The sequence below is a fragment of the Melospiza georgiana genome, chromosome 3 (assembly GCF_028018845.1).
Source record: "Melospiza georgiana isolate bMelGeo1 chromosome 3, bMelGeo1.pri, whole genome shotgun sequence".
In the NCBI taxonomy this organism is placed as follows: Eukaryota; Metazoa; Chordata; class Aves; order Passeriformes; family Passerellidae; genus Melospiza; species Melospiza georgiana.
The window spans coordinates 25,343,110-25,363,393 of record NC_080432.1 but is presented as its reverse complement, the minus strand read 5'-3'; the positions used below and the strand labels follow the sequence as shown (position 1 = coordinate 25,363,393).

The 20,284-nt window shown below is 46.6% G+C and overlaps 2 protein-coding genes across 2 annotated transcripts in view; one reads left to right on the top strand and one right to left on the bottom strand.

Annotated features, from left to right (window-relative positions):
- The first annotated feature begins 104 nt into the window (after positions 1-104).
- EIF4A3 (eukaryotic translation initiation factor 4A3) lies at positions 105-6,681 on the top strand. Its single transcript, XM_058021576.1, has 12 exons — positions 105-278; positions 452-524; positions 1,290-1,356; positions 2,181-2,243; positions 2,676-2,808; positions 3,497-3,577; positions 3,877-4,018; positions 4,818-4,956; positions 5,415-5,530; positions 6,058-6,165; positions 6,251-6,378; positions 6,486-6,681. The coding sequence occupies exons 1-12, from the start codon at positions 113-115 to the stop codon at positions 6,500-6,502; spliced, it is 1,233 nt and encodes a 410-aa protein (XP_057877559.1). The 5' UTR covers positions 105-112; the 3' UTR covers positions 6,503-6,681.
- Positions 6,682-8,624: 1,943 nt separating this feature from the next.
- Positions 8,625-20,284, bottom strand: part of ATL2 (atlastin GTPase 2) — a 36,957-nt gene continuing 25,297 nt past the window's right edge. The window contains exons 6-14 of the mRNA XM_058019902.1: positions 19,560-19,616; positions 18,883-18,975; positions 18,488-18,626; positions 17,537-17,664; positions 15,364-15,420; positions 14,500-14,571; positions 12,399-12,830; positions 11,165-11,179; positions 8,625-11,051 (exon numbers count right to left, since the gene is read on the bottom strand). Coding sequence (XP_057875885.1) covers positions 10,944-11,051; positions 11,165-11,179; positions 12,399-12,830; positions 14,500-14,571; positions 15,364-15,420; positions 17,537-17,664; positions 18,488-18,626; positions 18,883-18,975; positions 19,560-19,616 — 1,101 coding nt within the window. The 3' untranslated portion in view covers positions 8,625-10,943. The remainder of the gene's footprint in view (positions 11,052-11,164; positions 11,180-12,398; positions 12,831-14,499; positions 14,572-15,363; positions 15,421-17,536; positions 17,665-18,487; positions 18,627-18,882; positions 18,976-19,559; positions 19,617-20,284) is intronic.

The following is a 20,284-nucleotide window of genomic DNA, read 5'->3' as shown; positions in this document are numbered from 1 at the left end:
GCGCAGGCGCACGCGCGCCACGCCGCTCCCGGCCCGCCCCCCGCGCAGGCGCAGTGGCGGAGCGGGGCGCGCGCGGCGGGCGTTGTGCGGCAGCGGCGGCGGCGGCGCGGCCATGGCGGGGTCCGCGGGGTCCGCGGGCGGCTCGGCGCGGAAGCGCCTCATGAAGGAGGAGGACATGACCAAGGTGGAGTTCGAGACCAGCGAGGAGGTGGACGTGACGCCCACCTTCGACACCATGGGCCTGCGGGAGGACCTGCTGCGCGGCATCTACGCCTACGGTGGGCGGCGGGGCCGGAGGGGAAGGGGCGCGGGGCCGGGGGCGCGGGGCCGGGCTCGGGCTGAGGGCTCGGAGCGGTGCGGGGGCCGCGGCGGGGCCCGGATGTGCGGCCGGCCGCGCCTGCGCCCTGCGGCCCGGCCCGGCCTGGCCTGACGGTGTCTCTTGGCCCCGCAGGGTTCGAGAAGCCGTCGGCCATCCAGCAGCGAGCCATCAAGCAGATCATCAAGGGCAGGGACGTGATCGCCCAGTGAGTGCAGGGGGAATGTCGGGCACGTTCCCTGCCTTGAGGCTGGAAGCGGGATCGGCCTGGGCTGGTGCCTGCCAGGGTGTGGGGAATGACCTGAAACTGGCGGGATACGGGGACCGGTTGGCCAGAGCATCTGGGTGTTCCATCCCTGGAAGTGCTCCAGGCCAGGCTGGATGGGGCTCTGGGCCATGCAGAGGTGGGAGGTGTCCCTTCCATGGCAGGGTGGGGGGATGGAGCTGGATGTTGTTTAATTCCTTTCCAATTCAAACTACTTGGTGGTTTTATGGTGTGACAAGCAAACAGTGAAATTGCCTAACTTGTTGTGATTCTCTGCTAGTTAATGCCAAACGTTTGTTAGGTTTAGTTACTGTAAACAATATGTCTTAGATACAAAGAAGGATATGCATCCCACTGAAGAAATCCTTTCTTGGTCACTAGTGCAAATCACTGGCCTTGCAAATTGAATTGGTTTATCTGTCATTTACATGAAAAAAGTGTATGTGTGGCAGATGGCAGAAAGTTAAAATGCTGGTCTGATAAGGAGTGAAGGTGCCAGAGCTGGGGACCCTGGAGTGTTCTGTCCCTGATACTGCAGCTCTCAGAGCTGCCTGACAGCAGATCAGGCTCTGATCATAACAAACCTTTGTTGGCACTGTTGAGTTCTTTGCACTGAGGGGTGGGAGAGAGCAGAGGGGTGGAATGTGTTGAATTGCCTGTGCTGTTTGTCCAGACATGCAGAGTATTCACCAAACATCTGTTTCTCAGGTCACAGTCGGGAACGGGGAAGACAGCAACGTTCTCCATATCTGTTCTGCAATGCCTGGATATACAGGTAATCTCAGAGCAGCACGTGCTAAAAATAATTTTTACTAAATCACTGGTCTTCATCATGGAAATGTGTTAAGAGTGAATAAATGAAGTTTTACTTTGAAATCTTTTCATTATGGGTAGTGAACCTCAGACAGAATTCTGACTGAGAACTTGTTAAAGTCAGTCTGGTAAAATAAGTTCAGCTGATGTCTTGTAATGATAAAGTTGTCTTTAACAGCTGACCTCTTTCACCTGTTAGGGCTAGGTTAATCTCTCAGCAAGCAGAATTGTCTCCAGACAGTCCCAATAGCATCATCAGCCCATCTGGTGATAGGTGATCTGATTCATTGCACAGAATCCAAGCTGGGATTTTGACTGACAGCTGTTTGCCTTGTTCTGCTCAGGGGCATTGTGTCCATCTAGCAGTTTTGGGGTATAATTGGATGTGCAGATGCAGTTGAATAAAAGGATGGTTCTCAGTGGGCTGGGATTGTTACTCATATGTCTGGGGACATAAAAATTAAGGTTGCATGTTCTAAGTGGAAAGGACAGCTTTTGATTTATTTCTGTAAAGTGCTCGTAATACTTTTAATGGTGATACTTCAAAACTTTGAGTCTTTGAGCAATGCAAGGTGTTTATCTGAGCCAAACACACAGAACTGAAGGACTTGAAATTTGGTTCTATTTAGCAAGAAATGTACACACCTTTTTCTTTTTTTTTAGCCCAAAATTTTGTGCTAAATCCTTCAGCTGTGGCATTTCACAGCTTTGTTGTGTGATCTCCATCACCTCTTGCATGCCTGGCTGTGCCTGTGGTTAATCCCTGTGATTCCCTGCTCTCACCAGGTCCGTGAGACCCAAGCCCTGATCCTGGCGCCGACTCGGGAGCTGGCTGTGCAGATCCAGAAGGTAGGAGCACTGCACTCCTTGTCTGGGGAACCTTGCAAGGCCTGGGACTGTGCTCTGGGCATTCTCTAGCAGAGCTCAAAGCAAACAAACACAGCTTCCACTTTTTCTTCTGTTCCTGAGGGAAATAAAAAGTATGATTTGATATAGGGCTGTTTGCTCCTTGGCGTTATATTCATTGCTTTGGCAGGCTGAGGTTTTGCAGAGCCTTGAGTTTTTAAGGCCAGCCCATCTAAAGCAGTTGTGATCCCTGAGGACACAGGGATCCTAGCGTTTTAAGGCCTGCTGTTATGGAGGTTTGGGTAACAGACATTAAAAAATCCTTGTGCTGACATCTCTTAGAAAAGCCCACAGCGTGGCTGCAGACCTGCCTCTCCTGGCAAAGGCAGCCTGGGCAGAGCTGGGGCAGTGAATCCCTTCCCTTGTCCCCAACAGGGCCTTCTCGCCCTGGGAGACTACATGAACGTGCAGTGCCACGCCTGCATCGGGGGCACCAACGTGGGCGAGGACATCCGCAAGCTGGATTATGGGCAGCACGTGGTGGCTGGCACTCCCGGCAGGGTGTTTGGTAAGGAATCCTGGCATTTATTGTAACGCTGGTAATGTAACCTTGAGGGGAAGTGTAACAAGGTAACAACTTAGTGCTCGTGTTCCTGGGAAAGACTGGGGGAAATCAGTGGTGATGGTATTTGCATTCTCTCTGCTTATGCTTTGCTTTCCGTTGTTGAGGTGGCTCTTTATGTGGTGGCTTTGGAAAAAGGAGAAAGTATTACAGTCCCTGAATCTTCAAGGGGATAGGAGCCAGGCCTGATGAATGGGCCCAGAATTAGGCCCACGTTTTCTTTGTCCTGGTGGTTGCTCCATCTGTGTAAAATCAGGTGCACTCGCAGCTGGTACCTTCTGGTTCTGCTGCATGAAGAGTTTAGCATTTACTGCTCATGCAGTTACCATAGGGGCAGTGTTGGCCTTCAGGCTCCCATCTTCTGGCTGTCCGACGAACACACAGCACTTACACAAGCTCCTCCTGTCACTGGGACAACGTGAACTGGTCCCCACAAGTGAAAAAAAATCCACTAAAACTTAGCAGCTGCCGAGCTGGGCTGACTCTCAAACAGGATTTGTGGATTCTGTTGACATCAAGTTCACCTGGCATTTTGTGTTTCTCACATCTGTCCTTCCTCCACCAAAATGCCCTGACAGTGCTGGGGCTCACTTGCCTTCAGAGCATTCTCATCTCACAAAGTGAAATCTTACAGATATGATTCGTCGCAGAAGTCTGAGAACTCGTGCCATCAAAATGCTGGTTTTGGATGAAGCAGATGAAATGCTTAATAAAGGTAAAACATTTGTCTCCCTTCTACTTCCTTTTTTCTTGCTTCTTTGAGATTCTAGGGTGTCCCAGCTGGCAGACCCACTTATAAAAAGTTAAATGTTAAAGTTTAAAAAGTTAGACTGTTACAGTTAGGTATAGGCTGGTTAAGGTATACAACGAGCCTTGTCTGATGTTACCAATTTGCACATTTATGTTAATCTCATAGTATAGACCCAGTTCTGAATTCCAGATCAGATTGTGGAAGAAGAGGAGATTTGGGAGAGGATGTGCTAACTGTTGTGTGTGGCTTGACTTGCACTGCAGGCTTCAAGGAGCAGATTTATGATGTGTACAGGTACCTGCCTCCAGCCACCCAGGTGGTTCTGATCAGCGCCACTTTGCCACATGAAATCTTGGAGATGACCAACAAGTTCATGACAGACCCCATCCGCATCCTGGTGAAACGGTCAGTGAGTTTCCTTGGAGAGAGCAGGGACTCTGAGCTGGTGCAGCCCTGGGCAGTTCACAATATCACTGATTTAAATGTTCAGGGAGTCTCTGTGTTCCTTCTCATCGTTCCTGAGTGTCCACAGTTGTGCTCGTGTCCTGTTTCCCAGCAGGGGCTGGCTTATCTCCCTGACTTTGTCCTTGTCCACTTCTGTGTGCTGCTGCTCAGCACAGGACATTCTCTCATCCCTAAGGGAATGAGTCCCCTCACTCTCCCCATGGATAGCAGTCTCCTCATGGAAATCTATCCTTCACACTTATCCAATTCCTGGGCTTCCCTGGAGGATTTCTTTAGGCTTCCTGTTAAAATTTCCTATTACACAGCAGGCAAAAACCCCCTTTAGGCAACTGATCCTGGGTGTTCTCGGAGGCACAGTTTACATCTGGGTGGTGTCACAGATCCTTGTGCACTGGGACCTGGGAGGAGCCTCCCTCTTGCCTGAGCTCTTAGACTGCCCCATTCAGTACACTCGAGCTTCTTGAGACTTTCTTCAATCTCTCTTGTCAAAAAGCTGGAATGTAAAAATGATGAGAACAGAAGTGTTCCCCTTTGGAGCTGGCTGGCTGGAGCTGAGCACTTCCAGTCTCTGCTGAACAGGTCACATTCAGAGCTCTTCTTAAAGCTGAGTTTTCCCAGGACTTTCTGGAACTACTTGGATTCCATCTGGACCCAGCAGCCCCCGGCACATGGGGCAGAGGGTGGTCTCTGGTGAAGCACACCCAGCCCCTCTAACTGCTTGTGGTGCTCTTCCTTGCAGTGATGAGTTGACCCTCGAAGGAATCAAGCAGTTTTTCGTGGCTGTGGAGAGGGAAGAGTGGAAGTTTGATACCTTGTGTGATCTCTACGACACGCTGACCATCACCCAGGCTGTCATCTTCTGTAACACCAAGAGAAAGGTACAGGGGCCATCAGAGGGGCTTGGTGCTTCCTGAGGGTGACTCCAACAATGCTGGATTAGTTAAGAGGTCTGGTTGCTCCCCCATTTGGAAATAGTTCAGTAGGACCAGAGATTAAACCTTGGGGATGTGCCTAACTTAAAGCAACAGAGGCAGACCTGAGATAGCTGACAGGAATTGCCTTTTTAGAAAAGTAAGAATGTGCTCAATCTAACTGCTTATAATTCCTGGAGCAAACCCACAATTCCTGAATAAATGCTCCTAATTCCTTTCCTCTCAGGGCTTGTGGAGCCCTGTATCACACAGCTGATGCTTTGTAAGGATTATTTACTTCCCTTAGTCTCAGAATGCTTGTGGAGGTGTCTCTCAGTCCACAGCAGCCTGTCAGCAAACATTCTGGAGCTCAGCTGCTGTGCTTGGCTGTCTGAGCAAGGAGCTAACCCAGGCTGTGTTCACAGGTCGACTGGCTCACAGAGAAGATGAGGGAAGCCAACTTCACCGTTTCCTCCATGCATGGGGACATGCCCCAGAAGGAGAGAGAGTCCATCATGAAAGAGTTCAGATCTGGCGCGAGGTAAATGCCCCAAGTAGCATTGCTTAGATCAGTGCTGCCTCGGGGCAGGGGAAACCCTAATGCCTCTGTCTCAAGGCTTTGTTCAGCTCAGATTGAGGAGAACTCTGATCTCCTCTGGTGTGGAAGGGTTGAGAGCTTGCCATTTTCCAAGGAGGGAAACTCATACCTCTGGGTGTAGAATTAGTCTGTTCTATTTTGCTGAAGACGTTGGAAGTTGCTGCATTTAAAATTCAAGGAGAAATGTTTGTGCTGCATCCTCGGTATTTTAAACACTTGGGAACATTATTCCTTCTGAAAGATCCAAGCTGTGTTGGTCCTGTCTTGGCTGCAGTTTGGTGCTAGTGCAAGGGACAACTTTCCATGCAGCAGAAGTGTGGATGCTGCTGGTGTGCTGTGGGCAGGGGGGAGCATGGAATAGCAGGGGATGCTCTGTGCTGGAGCCCGGGAGTTCCCAGAAAAGAGGGGATGCTCTGTGCTGGAGCCTGGGGGCTCCCAGAAAAGTCCTGACTGTGCCCTTCTCTTTGCAGCCGAGTTCTCATTTCCACAGACGTTTGGGCTCGAGGCCTGGATGTGCCTCAGGTGTCGCTGATCATTAACTACGACCTGCCCAACAACAGAGAGCTCTACATACACAGGTAGGCTAGGGCTTCCCTCGGGCCCCTGGGGCTGGGGGAAGTCTCCCACAGTGGCTCCATTCCCTCTTCCCTCGTGCCTCTGCAGGATCGGCCGCTCGGGCAGGTACGGCCGGAAAGGCGTCGCCATCAACTTTGTGAAGAACGACGACATCCGCATCCTGCGGGACATCGAGCAGTACTACTCCACCCAGATCGACGAGATGCCCATGAACGGTGCGTGCTGCTGGCCCTGCCTCTGGGGGCAGCCTGGGGCAGCAGTGCTGGGCTGTGAGTCACACACTCAGTTAATGCTTCTAATCCTTGCCTTTTCTCTTTTTCAGTTGCTGATCTGATCTGAAGGTCCGTGGTTAGCAGGAAGCTGTACCTTTTGGTACCCTCCATAATTCTCTTTTGGACCCACATCCTTTTACCGTATTTGTCATATGTTCTTGAGTTGAGCTGCACTTGAGAACTTGTGTAAATATTGTCTGTACTCCCACCCGTGTTTTTCAATTAAAAAAGGAAGTTTTACCATAACCTGTAATTAATTACTTTAACCCAGCACAGTAACAGGCAGGGAGTTTTGAGATACTGCTGTACTTGGCTGGCATAATGAAACAAAACACTGGACACTGCCCATATCTGGATCCATAGAACACAGGGCTTCCTGTTCTCTTCCCTTTTGTTATTGTTGTGCCACGCCACCTGATGTACTTTTAGTTTCCTTAACTTAACCTTCAGGGATCAGACATCTACAGGAAAAATCTGTGGCCTGGCCCTAGTCTGCGGTAGGAAAATTAAGTTAGGAGATAGCCAAAAATTTCCTGCTGGTCAAGTCTTTCTGGAGCCAGAAATCACATGTAGTGCTCCAGATGGGGATTTTCTATCCCAAGGAACTTGGGCACACACTCCAGAACAGAAGGAACAAGTATCCTGTCTTGTCACCATCTCCACCTCTTTCTGCTGCTGTACCTTGTTACATCTGCCCTGTCACCTCTGCTCCTGTGTCTGTCTCTGGCACAATGCTGTACTTTGCCAGCTGTAGGATCTTCCATGTAGCTTTCCTACCTCACTCTGCCGTGTCCCTCTGTGAGGCAGGAGTTGGCCACAGGTCAGTTACCATCTTCTGCTCTCTGCTTTTCCTCCTAAATTCAGCTTTTTGCATGCTCAGGAAGGACAGGGCAAGCAAGGCCTGAGTACACCACAGTTTGCACAGAGTTGGATCAGCGCTCAGAACTCCTTTCCTGAGTAGCAGTGGAATAGCCCAGGTAGAGAAGGCAGCTGCCACCTCCTTTAAAGCCCTGTGAAACTCCTCAGTTCCCCGAGGAACCTGCTCCATGCACCAACCTGATGTTCTTACCAGTACACAGAAGGTGAGAAATGCTAAGCTTGTTCTACTAGGAATACTGATTGTAAGGGGTTGCCCATGGAGGTGAGGCCACTACAGCTTCATGTCCCCACAGCAGCAAGGCCGAGCCAGCATTCCCAGTGGGCACACACAGGGAGTGTGCTCACGCCATCCTTCCAGGTCAGTCTTCAGCACTGGGACAACAGCACCAACACCCTCACCCTGTCCATGGTCACCATGAAGGGCTGTTGGGGACAATACACACACAGGTTCTGTATCCCTCCAGAACTGGGCAAGGAGGGGCAGCTCATCCAGGATCCAGCCTGGGGATGATCACCAGTCTGCTCCAGTAGCCAGCAGATGGACATGGCCCCCAGCTGCACCCCTGACATCCCCACAGTGCCTGCTCCCAGCAGCTGGCCTTGAGACACAAGTCTGCCCTCAAGTGGCCCTTGCAGAGCCTCTCTTGCCCCCACAGAGGCAGCCACACATGAAAATGGAGCCCCCAGCCCCCAAACCAGCCCAGACCTTGTCCCTCATGCAAAAACAGATGTGTCCGGCCAGACCTAGAACTGCTCCCACACCTGGCTCCCTTGCTGGCTAAATCCAGCTTGCTGTTCAAGTGACACAACCTCACTCCAGGCTGCTGCCACTCCAAAGTGCAGGTCCCATTCCAGTGCCTGGCACTTTGACCTCTGTGCCCACAGAGTGGAGTCCCCTTTTCCAGGGAAGGGTGAGATGGGTTAACAGTCAACAGGGCCATACAAGGACATGCTCCAGCCATGCTCCAGCCATTTCCAAACCATTTCCTAGACCTGGTTAAAAGTCTTTGTGACCCCTCCCCTTCCCTCCCTCCCACAAGCTCGAGGGGATTTTGCATTCATGCTGCAACTTGGTGGCACAGTGTTCAGGAACTGCACCCATAAACCCTGAAGAAGAGTCTGTATAAAGCCTCCCAACTCCTTGTCCACATGCTGGGAAGAGTTCTGCTTTTCCCATCTCTGCAGGGCACAGCCTCAAATCTGACCTGCACCTTCCTGGAGACCAGGAGCAGCAATGGCAGGCATGGCCCTGTGAGCCCCCGTGTGACTCATTTGCTTAGTAAGAGATTAATCACCAAAGCCCAGGCTTGTTTGAATAACAGTATTTAATCTGTACAGGTTGAGATATCATAAAATGCGACATTCCTACCTCATCTTTAGCATCATTCCCCTGGAGCTGAGCCCTCACCTGCAGAGGACAGGTAACCACCACTCCCCAGCAGTTCTTTGCAGTGCAAAAGTCACAGTGCAATTGCTTTAGTCCTAGACAGATGATTTCCCTCACTCAAGAGAGGGGAGATGTTAAAGCTCAAATGTTGATGAAAATTGTTACCATTTAGGAATGCAAATAACCCAGCTATTGCACACAGCCATTTCCAGCTGAAACTACAGCAGTTAATTGTTTAGCTGCCTTTACACTCCACACAGTTGATACTGATTTAGCCAAGAATGAAAGTAAAGCCAGTAACAAGATTTCAGAGTGATACAATTGTCGGAAGGCAGAATCTGACAAGCAACTCCACAAGTCAAAAGCGTGCTTAAGAACAGCAGGAGGTTTTCCTATACAGGGAGGGGGTATGAGCTGGACAGAGGTCACCTTCCAGAGACAAGCATGAGAGGAACATCGGCTTCAATAGAAAGCTATGAAGTACAATAGAACAAATCTGTTCATATAATTGTCAGGATAAGTATTTGACATAGTTTATGTAGTAGAATACAATACTTGAACATCTTTTAAAAATAAGCACGGATTTCATTTAATATATACACAACTGATTTTAATCATGTACTGAAAATAAATTACAGGAAATAACTTTAAAATGCAACAGAAGACAAGAGTTTCACAACAAACATTCCCATTGATTTTTCCAAGGGGGTGAGAGATTGCAGTGCTCAAGGCAGGTAAATATCACAAATATATCAAAAAACTTCAAATTGTTGATGCATTCACACATTTACATGAGCCACAAACATTCCTTTACAGGAACTGCACTTAGCTACCACAGAACCAGGTTTTGCCATAAACTACAAAACTTTGATACAAAATCGTATTTATATATTTATATTTCATATACATGCCCTATCTGTGATTTCTTAAAAAATAAAAACTAAACACACTGTACAGACAATCCTAACTCATTGCTTGGTAGCTGTAGGCAACATTTTTGGATGGAATTTCTTCCCCAGTAGAATTAATGGCAATATTATATACATGAAGGCTAAACTGCAGAAAAAGACAGCTCAGTTCCGATATGCACCTCCCTCGGGACCAGGTCTGCGAGTTCAAGGCGAGGCACCCTCTGTGCTGAGCCACTGCCTCCCTGACAGCCCAGTTCTGCGTGAGGAACCAGCACATGCATCTGTGTAACACTGGGACAAGGCAAGAAAGCAGGAGACGCGTTGTAATGGAGGGGCTGCTCCGACGGCTGCACCGGCCGCGCACAGAAACGCTCGCGGGAGCTGCCGGGGTGGTGCCGAGCTGGGGCCATCGGGGAGAGCACAGCTGGATGGGGCTGATCGTGACACGTCCCTGAAGTCAGCTGCTGCAGGGGACGGGCTCCCCTGTGAGCCAGAGCCCGCACGGACTCACAACGCTGGGGAAGCTCCCCCTCCCTTCCCCCAAACGCGTAAAACTGAGCCGCTCCCTCCCACCCCAGCGGGCTCCATGGCACCAGTTTGTCTGAGAGCTGAGCACTGACAAATGTAACTCTTCCCCGGTGATGGCAGCAATCTGTGAAGCCAATCACACTAAACTACTTCTACAGTTGATTGTAAACTTTGGTTTATTTTTATTTATTTTTTTTTTTTATTATTGAGTTCTCATGGTACAGCAAGCATGTCTAGGATGAGAGGGCAGAGTTGAAGAGGAGACGAACTGTCAGTCTGTCTTTAGTCTGGCATGGTGAGCCACCTGCTCGGTCAGGCCTGCTTTGATAGAGTTTTTTACAGACTGCCTCATATGATCCTCCATCAAATTATCACTCATGGGCTTCAACACCTGTGGAATGAGAGATGTGCAAAAGAAACAAGAAAATGAGGTAACCAAGGAAAAGAAGATATAAAATCATATAAAGAGATGAGATTTGAAATCATGAAAAAACTTAGAATGATGAAGTCTGACACAAAGTGGCATGAACTGAAAGAGAAATGAATTTTGCTGCTCGAGTAATGAGGTTAAAGCAGTCACATGCTATGGACACAAGTGATACCCCTCCTACACAGCAGTATTTCACTGAATTCAAACCACTTTACAGTTCCTAGAAGATGGATGTGCAATTCCATACCCCATATGCAGCATCAGTCTGGTATGGTTACAGCATTTATGCAGACCGGCCCAGACGGTCCAGCTTATTGTCCTATATGTGTAAGTGTGAACACTTCAGATACAGAAAGAAAGTTAAAAATACTGGCTAGTTTTTCTTCTTGTTATTGTTGGATGAGAGTCGCTGTCGCGGCACTGATGTGAGAGCACGACGAACCGTTCGGCGTCTAAGGACTTCAAAGAGTTTGGAAAACACCTAAAACACGAATTCAGCTGTTAGGAAAAAGGGCTCTCACAACACAGCAGAAACTCAATCAAGTTCAGAAAAAGAACAACAAAAAAAAAACCTGATTGCCAGTAACTTCTCACCTTCCTGGGATTCCTCTGAAGCATGAAGAGAAAAGAAAGGCAGAGATTCAGAAAAATCAACAGCAAGAATGAGTATTTAATCAGAGTGACTCAGGACTGCAGTGCTTTGCATGTTACTGGTGATGTGCAGCTCTAACAGCAACACTGCTGAGGGCTTTTGGAGACCCCCTTCCTCCAGCCCCCGGGTGGCAAGCTCCTGCCAGCATAAGCCAAGCTCTCCCACTCCCAGGGAAGGCAGCAGCCAAACCAAGCCTTCTGTGCAGCAGCAGCTCCAGTGGTACTGGAGAGCATCAATTTTAATCACTAGTCAGTGATGCTTACTCAAGATTTAGCTACCAATTTATTTACTGATGCTCATTTCTCTCTTTTTAAGAATCCATTTTTTCTGCTCCAGTGTAACTCAAAGCCTGACTGGGACCCTCAGCGGGTTGCTCAAATAGGCCTAGTGTACCAGTGCCTAGGATCAGCCTTGAACACAGGAATTTTCCAGCTGTGGAAGCAAGCATCTGTGCAGAAGGCTGCAGTTAGTTATCTGCTCATGCCTCACAGGACACACTTTAATGTCACCCCAGATAAGCTCAGTGCGCCCTTTATTTCCAGTAACAACAGCAGCAAAGTGCTTTCCTTCTACTGGCACTGGACAGAGCTAGTCAGAATGCTCCAAAAACTACTGCTCAGAAATTCTCTACATTGACCTTACTGGCACAGTTAAGTTTAGGCAGCAAAATCTCTATGCAGAAAGTTTTCTCCTCCAGCTCTGCTGTCCTTACACTCACATCTTTTCTTTCAGGAATTTGTTGAGTATTCCTTGCAAACAGCAGTGGCACCCACTGAAGCTGTCACAGACAGCACAAGTCTCCCTGATGGACAAAACCTGCTGTGCACCCTCTGGTAGCAGCTGCTGAAAGCCATCACTCAGCCAGTTCTCTCCAAGGACTAATCAATTCCTTGCTCTGAATAAGGAAAGAGTTTTGAAGTGTCCCCTTTGCCATCTAAGTAACCTTCTGCACCTCAAGTAGCACTTCTTCAATAATATCCTAAGCTTATTTAACATTCCCTGTGTGCAGCATCTGTTCCTGAAGAGAGCAGTCACACTACTGAGCAGATTTTCCCTTTGGCAGCACTAGCATTTTCTATTAGGTCTAGAGCAGCTTTTCCCTCTCAGCACTGAACAGAAGCTGTTTGATTTGTCTGCTCAAGACAGCAAGATTTTGCAATAAAGACAGATACCAACCTGTTCCCATATAGCTTCAGCGATCTGATCAATGGCTGTTCCAACTTCTCTGAATTCCCCAGAGTACTTAACGTATGCCCAAGTACAAAACGATATAAGAGCCATCCCCAGCACGAGATTACACAGGGCAGCTATGGAGTTCATGCCAAGGAACCCAGTCAGTCCTGAGATTATGTACATGGCAAACATGACTGCAAATAGAGTGGCAGGGGTACGAGCAGCATAAAAGATGTTTTTGCCATCGTTGTGCTTCACGAAGTTTGCATAGATCTCTTCGATTTCCCCTTCCAGTTGCTCCTGGTAGCGCCGGCAGAACTCCTCCCCTCCCATCTTCTTGACGGAGCGGAAGTGGCGGATGGCGCTCTCGCGGAAATCCTGGTGCTTCTGCTCCAGGTCCGACGGGGCAAGGTAAGGCTTATCTCCCCCACACACCTGAGGGACAAGCAGACCCATGGAATCACACCCTGAGAGCAGCTGCCCCTCGCTGCCCCCTCGGCTCCGGGAGCCCCAGGCCCAGCCAAAGGGATTCTGGGTCCTGGCAGGGCAGGAGGCTCACCCATCCAGCCACACCCAGGCCCACAGCACAGGAATGAACTTCCTCTGTTCTCCTCAAGCAAGCCCAGAAGGACAGGACAACAGCCACACACACATCCCTGCTTTCCCCCAAAATTATTTCCTCCACATCCACCAAAGCTCCCTGGAAAATTCCTACCAGTCTCACTCTTCAAAACAGATTCTTCACATTGCCCAGAGCACGTTAAACACCAGGAGCTGCTGGGGGATCAAGAGGCCACCACACAAATAACTGCCACTGTTTTCTTATCCTCTGTGACACTGCACCTGTTGTTCCTTACATTTCAGGTCACTAGGAGGACAGTATTTTGGTTATGCACACTCAGCAAAGGAGGGCTTTGGTTCATGAGGACAACTCAGAAGCTGCAGCAAGAACTACCTTTACATAATTGAGTTTTAAATCCAAAGAGTTCCCACTTCTGTTCTTAAAAATAGAAGTTTCAGAGCTGTGTCAGATCAAGAACATCATATGAGACATCTGGATAAAAAACTATTCCATAATTTGTGCATATCTCTACAGTGATATAAAAATATACAGTACTGGGGAACATTACTATGGAAACAAAGTCTGTTTAAAAGAACATCTGTTTCTGTTTATTCCCTGCCCCAAGTTAGAAACCTTACTGCTTACAGAGTCTCAACAACCATTGAAGATTCAAGTTTGGAAGGCAGACTTGGCACTTATTATAAACAACACATTTACTATTTCAAGACATTTTCCAAAATGGAAATAGAGGAGTTCCCTTAAACCAGCAGAGCATTCTCCAAACAGCCTGCTAACAAATGGAACTGGCTTGTCTGCCACTAGCACTAGGTCTTACTTTAATTTCAAAACAGCTACTTCAGCAATTAAGACCACAATTAGCCTAATTAATGGGGAGCTATGTTTGTAGCATGTTCTCACACCTACTGGTCTTTCTGGTTGTACAGTTTCACAATAAGCACAGTCCTGTTAAGCTTTACGAGACAGGTAATGGTTTTCAGAGTTTCCTATGATAAAACCTTGCCTACCACTACATCAAAGTATGAAATCCATCCAGCATTCAGGCTAGAATCATATCAGATCACTATCTTCAAGAGAAGAAGCAAGTGGGAAATTACTTACACAGGTTTTTCAAAGTAATTCTTGTCTTCAAAGGGGTTTCTTTACATTTTTGAATCACTTCAATGCTTGGATTTTACAGCTAATCAATGGCCACAATTCAGAAGCATGAGACTACAGAACTAGAACTCCACCCCTGTGCAAGCCTGACACAACACATGTCTGCTCACCTGCTTGTGCAATTCATGCCACAGGGTTTTGTGATGCCTGTCAAGGGCCACAGAGGGAACTAACAGGTGGGAACCCTGCACACACACCCATTCTCAGACCTCCCCAGCATCACAGCCAGGCTCAGAGAGCAGAAAACACACAAGTCCTGGCCCTGAGTCACCTTCCCCCACTGAAGTGCTCACACACAGAGGGCACCATGGAAGCTGAAGGCCTGTGTTTGCATGCAAGTGTTTAGGAAAGGTTGTGCCATCATACCTGCTCCATGCCTTTGCTGTACAAGTCTTTTGCTCCTGCCACAGCAGCAAGATTGTTCGCCTCAGCTGTTGCCTAGAAAACACGGAGCATCCTGTGTCATTCACAGCATTGCCAGGTTTTACACAGCACTGCACTCCAAACATACCCCCAAAACCTCCACAGCTCCTGATGGCCAGGAAAAGGCCACACAGAAATAAGTGAAGTTCAGCAAGAGACATTAAAACATATTGCTGCCCTTTTTCAGCTTTCCAGCACAGCTGCAAACAAACCTCAGCTTGCTCCTACAGGCTTTTCATCATGAGCAATCTCTTCTGAATGCTCTACTGTTAATAAGCACATAAGGATCACTAAACTATTATATTTTAATCCTGGCACTGGATTACTTCCAGTACCCAAGAGGAAAAAAGGAATCTGGGATTATTTCTACATTATAAACGTACAGTTTTGGTCTTAATTGTAACTGTCACGTATGTTAAGAATTTAAGTCTTATTTTCTACCTGTGTCATGTCAGGGACAATTACTGTAGTTAAAGCTGCAAGATGTCATTTTCTGGATATCTCCCAGCCAAACAGCAACTTACAGGAAAACAATGCTTAGACAGTAAAGCAGCTAAAAAACACAATCAACCAGACAGACCCCAGCTTTATGTGGTTGATTTAATTTCATTTGGTTGCTGAAACTGAGGGAAAAGTACCAAACCACCACAGTTCAGGTGGCCTTCAAAGCACACAGATCCTTCCAGAACTACAGCTGTGGGGGGGAGACTCAGGCCCACAGCAGTCATGATTATCCAGTTGCAAAGAACTTCTAAAGTACACATCATCTAATAGTCAGGTTATTTGAAAGAAAAGAAAATAAAATACCTGCAGCATAGATTTCGGATGAGGTAGCTCCTCTCCTTGATAGATTTTAATGTAAGCCTGGGAGAGAGAAAAAGAGTTTATTTTTCTAAACATTTATGTTTAAGGAGAATAAGAAATGAGGGATGATATAAAGACAGAGCTCAGATTATTTCTCTATAATAGTGCTGAATACTAAATTATGCAACTTTCTTCACAGAAGTCTGGCAAATTTTTCCCCCTCACTTTCCTACACCTCAGACTGGGGCCCAGCAGGGCAGCAGAGCACCGTGAGGAGACACCACCACTGTCCCAAGATGTGACAGGTTTTGACAGCAGGTTTCTACTCCCTCAAATGCATAAGGTCTTTGCTAGACAGGGAATCTTCACCCACAACAGAAGAGTGGAGATGACTACCCCAGCCTTTCTGGCAAGAGGTCTGCTCAAATTACCCCAGTGCTGGGAGAACCAATATTTACATTTCTCCACATGCCTTGATCTACTGTAGTGTAGGAGGAAAAAAACCAGATCAAGGCACTTTGTACAGACAGAGCTGAGCAGACAAAACACTTGCAGAAGCTAAGCAGGCAGCCTACCCCACTGTGCCCCACCCCACTTATCCTCAGGGGTCCTTTCTGTCCCCAGGGTTCCAGGGGGCTGGAAGAGAACACACACTCCATTTCTTGTCCAGCCCCCACAGGCTGGGCCCTGGCACAGCTCCTGGGGACAGGGAAGTGGGGCACAGCAGGCAGCAGCAGCCATGCCAGGGCCTTGGACAAGCTATGCAAGTTACACCAGCAAGGCCACTCAGCCCCTTGAGGGGAGTCTGTCCTCTCTCTCTTCTCACCACTGCTGCCTTCCCTCCCTGCCCTGGCTGCCAGCCTCAGGCCTGAGGATTTTCTGCTCCAAGGGAGGAGAGAACAAGGTTATCAGGGTCCCCATGTACTCAGTGCTCTAGGGTGCAGAACAACCTACAAAAACATATAGATTTATACAGGACTCTGTTCCCTTGACACCCTCCTTGCTCCTGCAGCTATTTCCTCCAAGTAAAAGCCCTACAGCTCCCAACTCAGGCCTCACAATCTCACTTCAGATGCACAGTCCCAAGTGAGCAGGCCTCTTTAGTTACATAAGCATGGCATTTCTGCAGCACCCCACAGCACTGCACCCCAAATGGATGCAGGATGCAAATCAGCTTTCCAGCAGTGGTTTTACACTTGGGTTTTTAGGATGCAGTCCTTTCTAAACTGCTGCTGAACATGCCCTGCACTGTACCTGAGTGGGTCCTACCAGAGAAAAACTCGAGCAAACAGCAGCATGCAACCATGTAAACAGAGAGTGAACCTCTGTGTTTCCGTGCTGATTTTACACTTGCCAGAACAGCCCACTTCTGCATCCCATACCATGTCTTTCCTTCAAAAAGTTACTTTGTTTTACAAGTGAAATTAAATGAGCTCTGGTCTCAAATTCCTTCTTGCATAGTTTGTTTTGTAACATCACCCCAACTTTTCTACCCCAAAAGTAGCAATGCAACATTCCTGTCTTTAGGAGACAGTGGCATCATTCCCACCAAGCCAACTGTCTAAGTCGTTCCAATTCCAAAAAAAAAATAAGGCTACACACACCAGACCAATCCCTGGTGATGCAGAGATTATGTTATCACATTTCTGCTGGTGTCACCATGATACCAAAAAAGCTCAAGACTAACAGCTGTGAGTATCCTGCATAAATATTTCAGAGCACAGTGGTGCTACACATGCAAATGTTTAGAAAGCACCTTCCTTGCATGTTAAAAATCCAGAAGGGAATATCTGAAATTCTCATTGCATTCCTATGAGTTTAAGAGCTGTTTTTCTATCTGTAAAAACTACATGACCAAAACAAAAAAAAAACCCAACTGGGATTTCAAAGTAGGAAAAAAATATCTAATAAAGCTTGAGCTATCTCAGCCTACTCACAGAGAGGAAAATTAAAGCTACCAACCCACAAATTTTGCTAACAGTAGCTTGCAAAGAGCTGCACTGTTAGGAAGTAGTGTGCCAGTTCTGGAAAGTCAGAGTAATGAAGTGAAAATAAAAGTGAGCTGATCAGTGAGTGTCAGCCTAGATATCTTATCTTCTCTGGGAACAACATGGCCTAAAATTAGAATACTGTCTTTTAAGCTATTAACAGAAATAATTAGTATGAATTTGCTTACCTTGAAGTATTCTACAAGATCTCTACAGGTCACCTTGGATCCACTAATCTCTTTTTCTACCAAGTTTTCAGGGGCAAGCAGTAACGGTATCAAATTCCGCAGCTCATTCTTAAAATCCTCATCTATATCTAGTAAAATTCAACCAATTTCAAGAAAAAAGTGGTTAGTTTTCAATCTTGTATCTCCTAAAGGAACACTGATAGCCCACAATTCTTCTAAATCTACAACATCACAGCTTTGAACTGCATTTTTAAGGTATTTAAAGGCTTACATGCATAATATAACTTTAGTAAATTCCAACTACTCCTAATGTACCAATCTTAACTGGGACAACAAGATGCCACAGTCCTTTCAATTTTTTAAATGCATTTTTCCAATGCCCAATGACCTCACATGGCATGCCCTCAGCACAGCAGGGGCTGGCACCCCACCACTGCAACTCACTGTTACAGCCTTTGCCATCCTGATGCATTCCCTCTGTTGGGGGACACACATCCCTTGGAGGAATCCAACTGCCTCTCATTCTGCAGTAGCAGAACCCTGTGCCTTTTATCTCAGCCATTTAAGAGCTGACCTGTGGTTCAGCAAGTTCTTAGAGAAAAGCCTTTCCAGAAAATAAAGTCTTTAATCTTGGGAATTCTGCCCTCTGGAGCCCCTAGTTATCTTTGGAATCTCCATTAAATGACCTTTAAGCATGTCTCAAGTTATCAGATTACAATGAACAGCTAGACACAAAGATATCCATTCCCTCTCCCTGCTTAATTCCTCTACTTTTAAACCACTAAAAAGAGCACACAATACACATTTCTAAATTCTGCAGCTTCACCTTTTAGCCTTCTATTTTCCAGTCAGGCATTTCAATAGCTAACCATTACAGTGCTTAACTTTCATCATGTAAGAAAACAAACTCAGTGATCTGAATCAAGAAACACAAAATGAAAAGCTTCCTACCATTCAATCTCCCATCAAAATTTGGATTTGTTGCAACTTTAAGACCAGGGTGGGGCAACAGGAAACACCCAAGATTACTGAAACAGGAGTGAATATGCTTCCTTACATTCTGTAGCTCTTCATGTTGGTTTTGCTTTACCTGAAGGGAAAAAAGGCATTAAGAACTGCTACCAGTTTTACAGCACTGCAGTTAAGATTAACCATCATCTTAAAAGCAGCAAGAGCATAAAAGTATGTTTAAGCTTTTATTTCTGAACCTAATAATGTCAACTTTGCCTATAAGTAGAAACACCACAAATGTATTTTATTAGCACAAGGAGCCAGCTCATGATGCATCATTGTCTTGACAGCAAAGTGTCACTTAGATCAGAACAGGACTACTGGAGATAACTTACCTGCAATCTTTTCTCTAGGAACTTTCTTCCTCCTTCCAAGCCATATGCATGTTCATAAGGATAACTCCAATCTCTAATTAAGAACATTAATGTCTGCAACAGGAAGAACAACAGCAGTGAATGGTTTGCATCATTGCTAAGGTCAAAAATTTCTATCACATGCAATTATTTTAAGTATTTGGCTGCTCTAAAACTAAATATATTATAGATTACAAGCAAGAATACTATGTAAATGTTTGAGTATATTTGGCTGCTCTAAATGTAGCAGCCTTGTAGTTCTGTGGTGCAAGTGTTTGCTTGCTTAAAAAACCAACTAAACAGAACACCCACCACCAAGCAGGACCTTTTCTCAGAACCATCTACCACCAGCAAGGACCAACCATATCTCAGAGTAATAAAAAAGAAGGCAGCACAAAATCACAAAATTTTTCTCCTTAACACCTGCATATCACTTGACATTTTGATTCTTTTTATACCTTATAACTCAAGCACAAAACTATACTTGCTCAACTCAGCATTTTTCCATTGGGTTTTTGCAAAGCCATGTGGCAATAGTGAAGGAAAATTAGTCTTGCAAAGAACTGGTTATCTTCAGCCCAACTAACTGATCTGCAGAAATTATCTTGAGCTCATTTTCTACATATTCAACTGCTTAAATCCATTTAACACATAGTTACCTGAAACGGCTTTTGGTAGATTTCTTCCATAGCTAGTCTTCCATATTCTGTAAACAACTGAGAGAAAGAACAGCGTAAGGATGTGCCACATAGAAAACACATTTTTCTGCTGTGAAATATTCTATTACGTCACTAAAAAATAAATCATTCAATCTTGTATCTTACTATAGGTTTCAATCTTATGCCTTACTACAGGTTGAGAATGGCAAACAATCCTCAATAATGAGTATACCAACCCTCAATAAGATTCAGGTAGGAGACATGATTCCCACAGGCTTCACAGTGCCATTCCTGAACTGTCAACACACTGCAGTTTTAAGTGGGTGGCTGTTGGGCTATTCTGAGAAAAGCTGGCTGCATTTCTCACCAAGCCAGCTTCCAACACTTGCTTCCTAGGCTAAGGAGGTAAGCCTGACTAACATTTGCCCCTTACTTCCCACAAAAGGTTTATTCCTGGAAATCCCAGGGAACTTGGCTCTAGCCAATATATCAGACATTTAAATACAAGCCAAGTTCAGCAGCTTCTCAGATCTCTGCTTCAGCTCATGACCTTAACTAATAATTGTTCCTTCCCTCCAGTAGAAAGGCTGGTATCAGCTGTCTTCCTCTGACTGCTTTCACCATCTTTAAAACAGCAGCAGCAGCATTCCTTGCTGGCCAAGCCACCCACAAGAGCAGGAATTAGGGACTGTGCTGGCTGCCTCAGCACAGGTCAGTACTGGCAG

What these genes read in the sequence shown, in the direction of transcription:
- EIF4A3 (XM_058021576.1), top strand. Translation starts at nt 113, where the DNA reads ATGGCGGGGTCCGCGGGGTCCGCGGGCGGCTCGGCGCGGAAGCGCCTC. An exon ending in GCGCGGCATCTACGCCTACG is followed by an intron (nt 279 to 451) that starts GTGGGCGGCGGG and finishes TTGGCCCCGCAG; the next exon opens with GGTTCGAGAAGCCGTCGGCC. An exon ending in CACTCCCGGCAGGGTGTTTG is followed by an intron (nt 2,809 to 3,496) that starts GTAAGGAATCCT and finishes GAAATCTTACAG; the next exon opens with ATATGATTCGTCGCAGAAGT.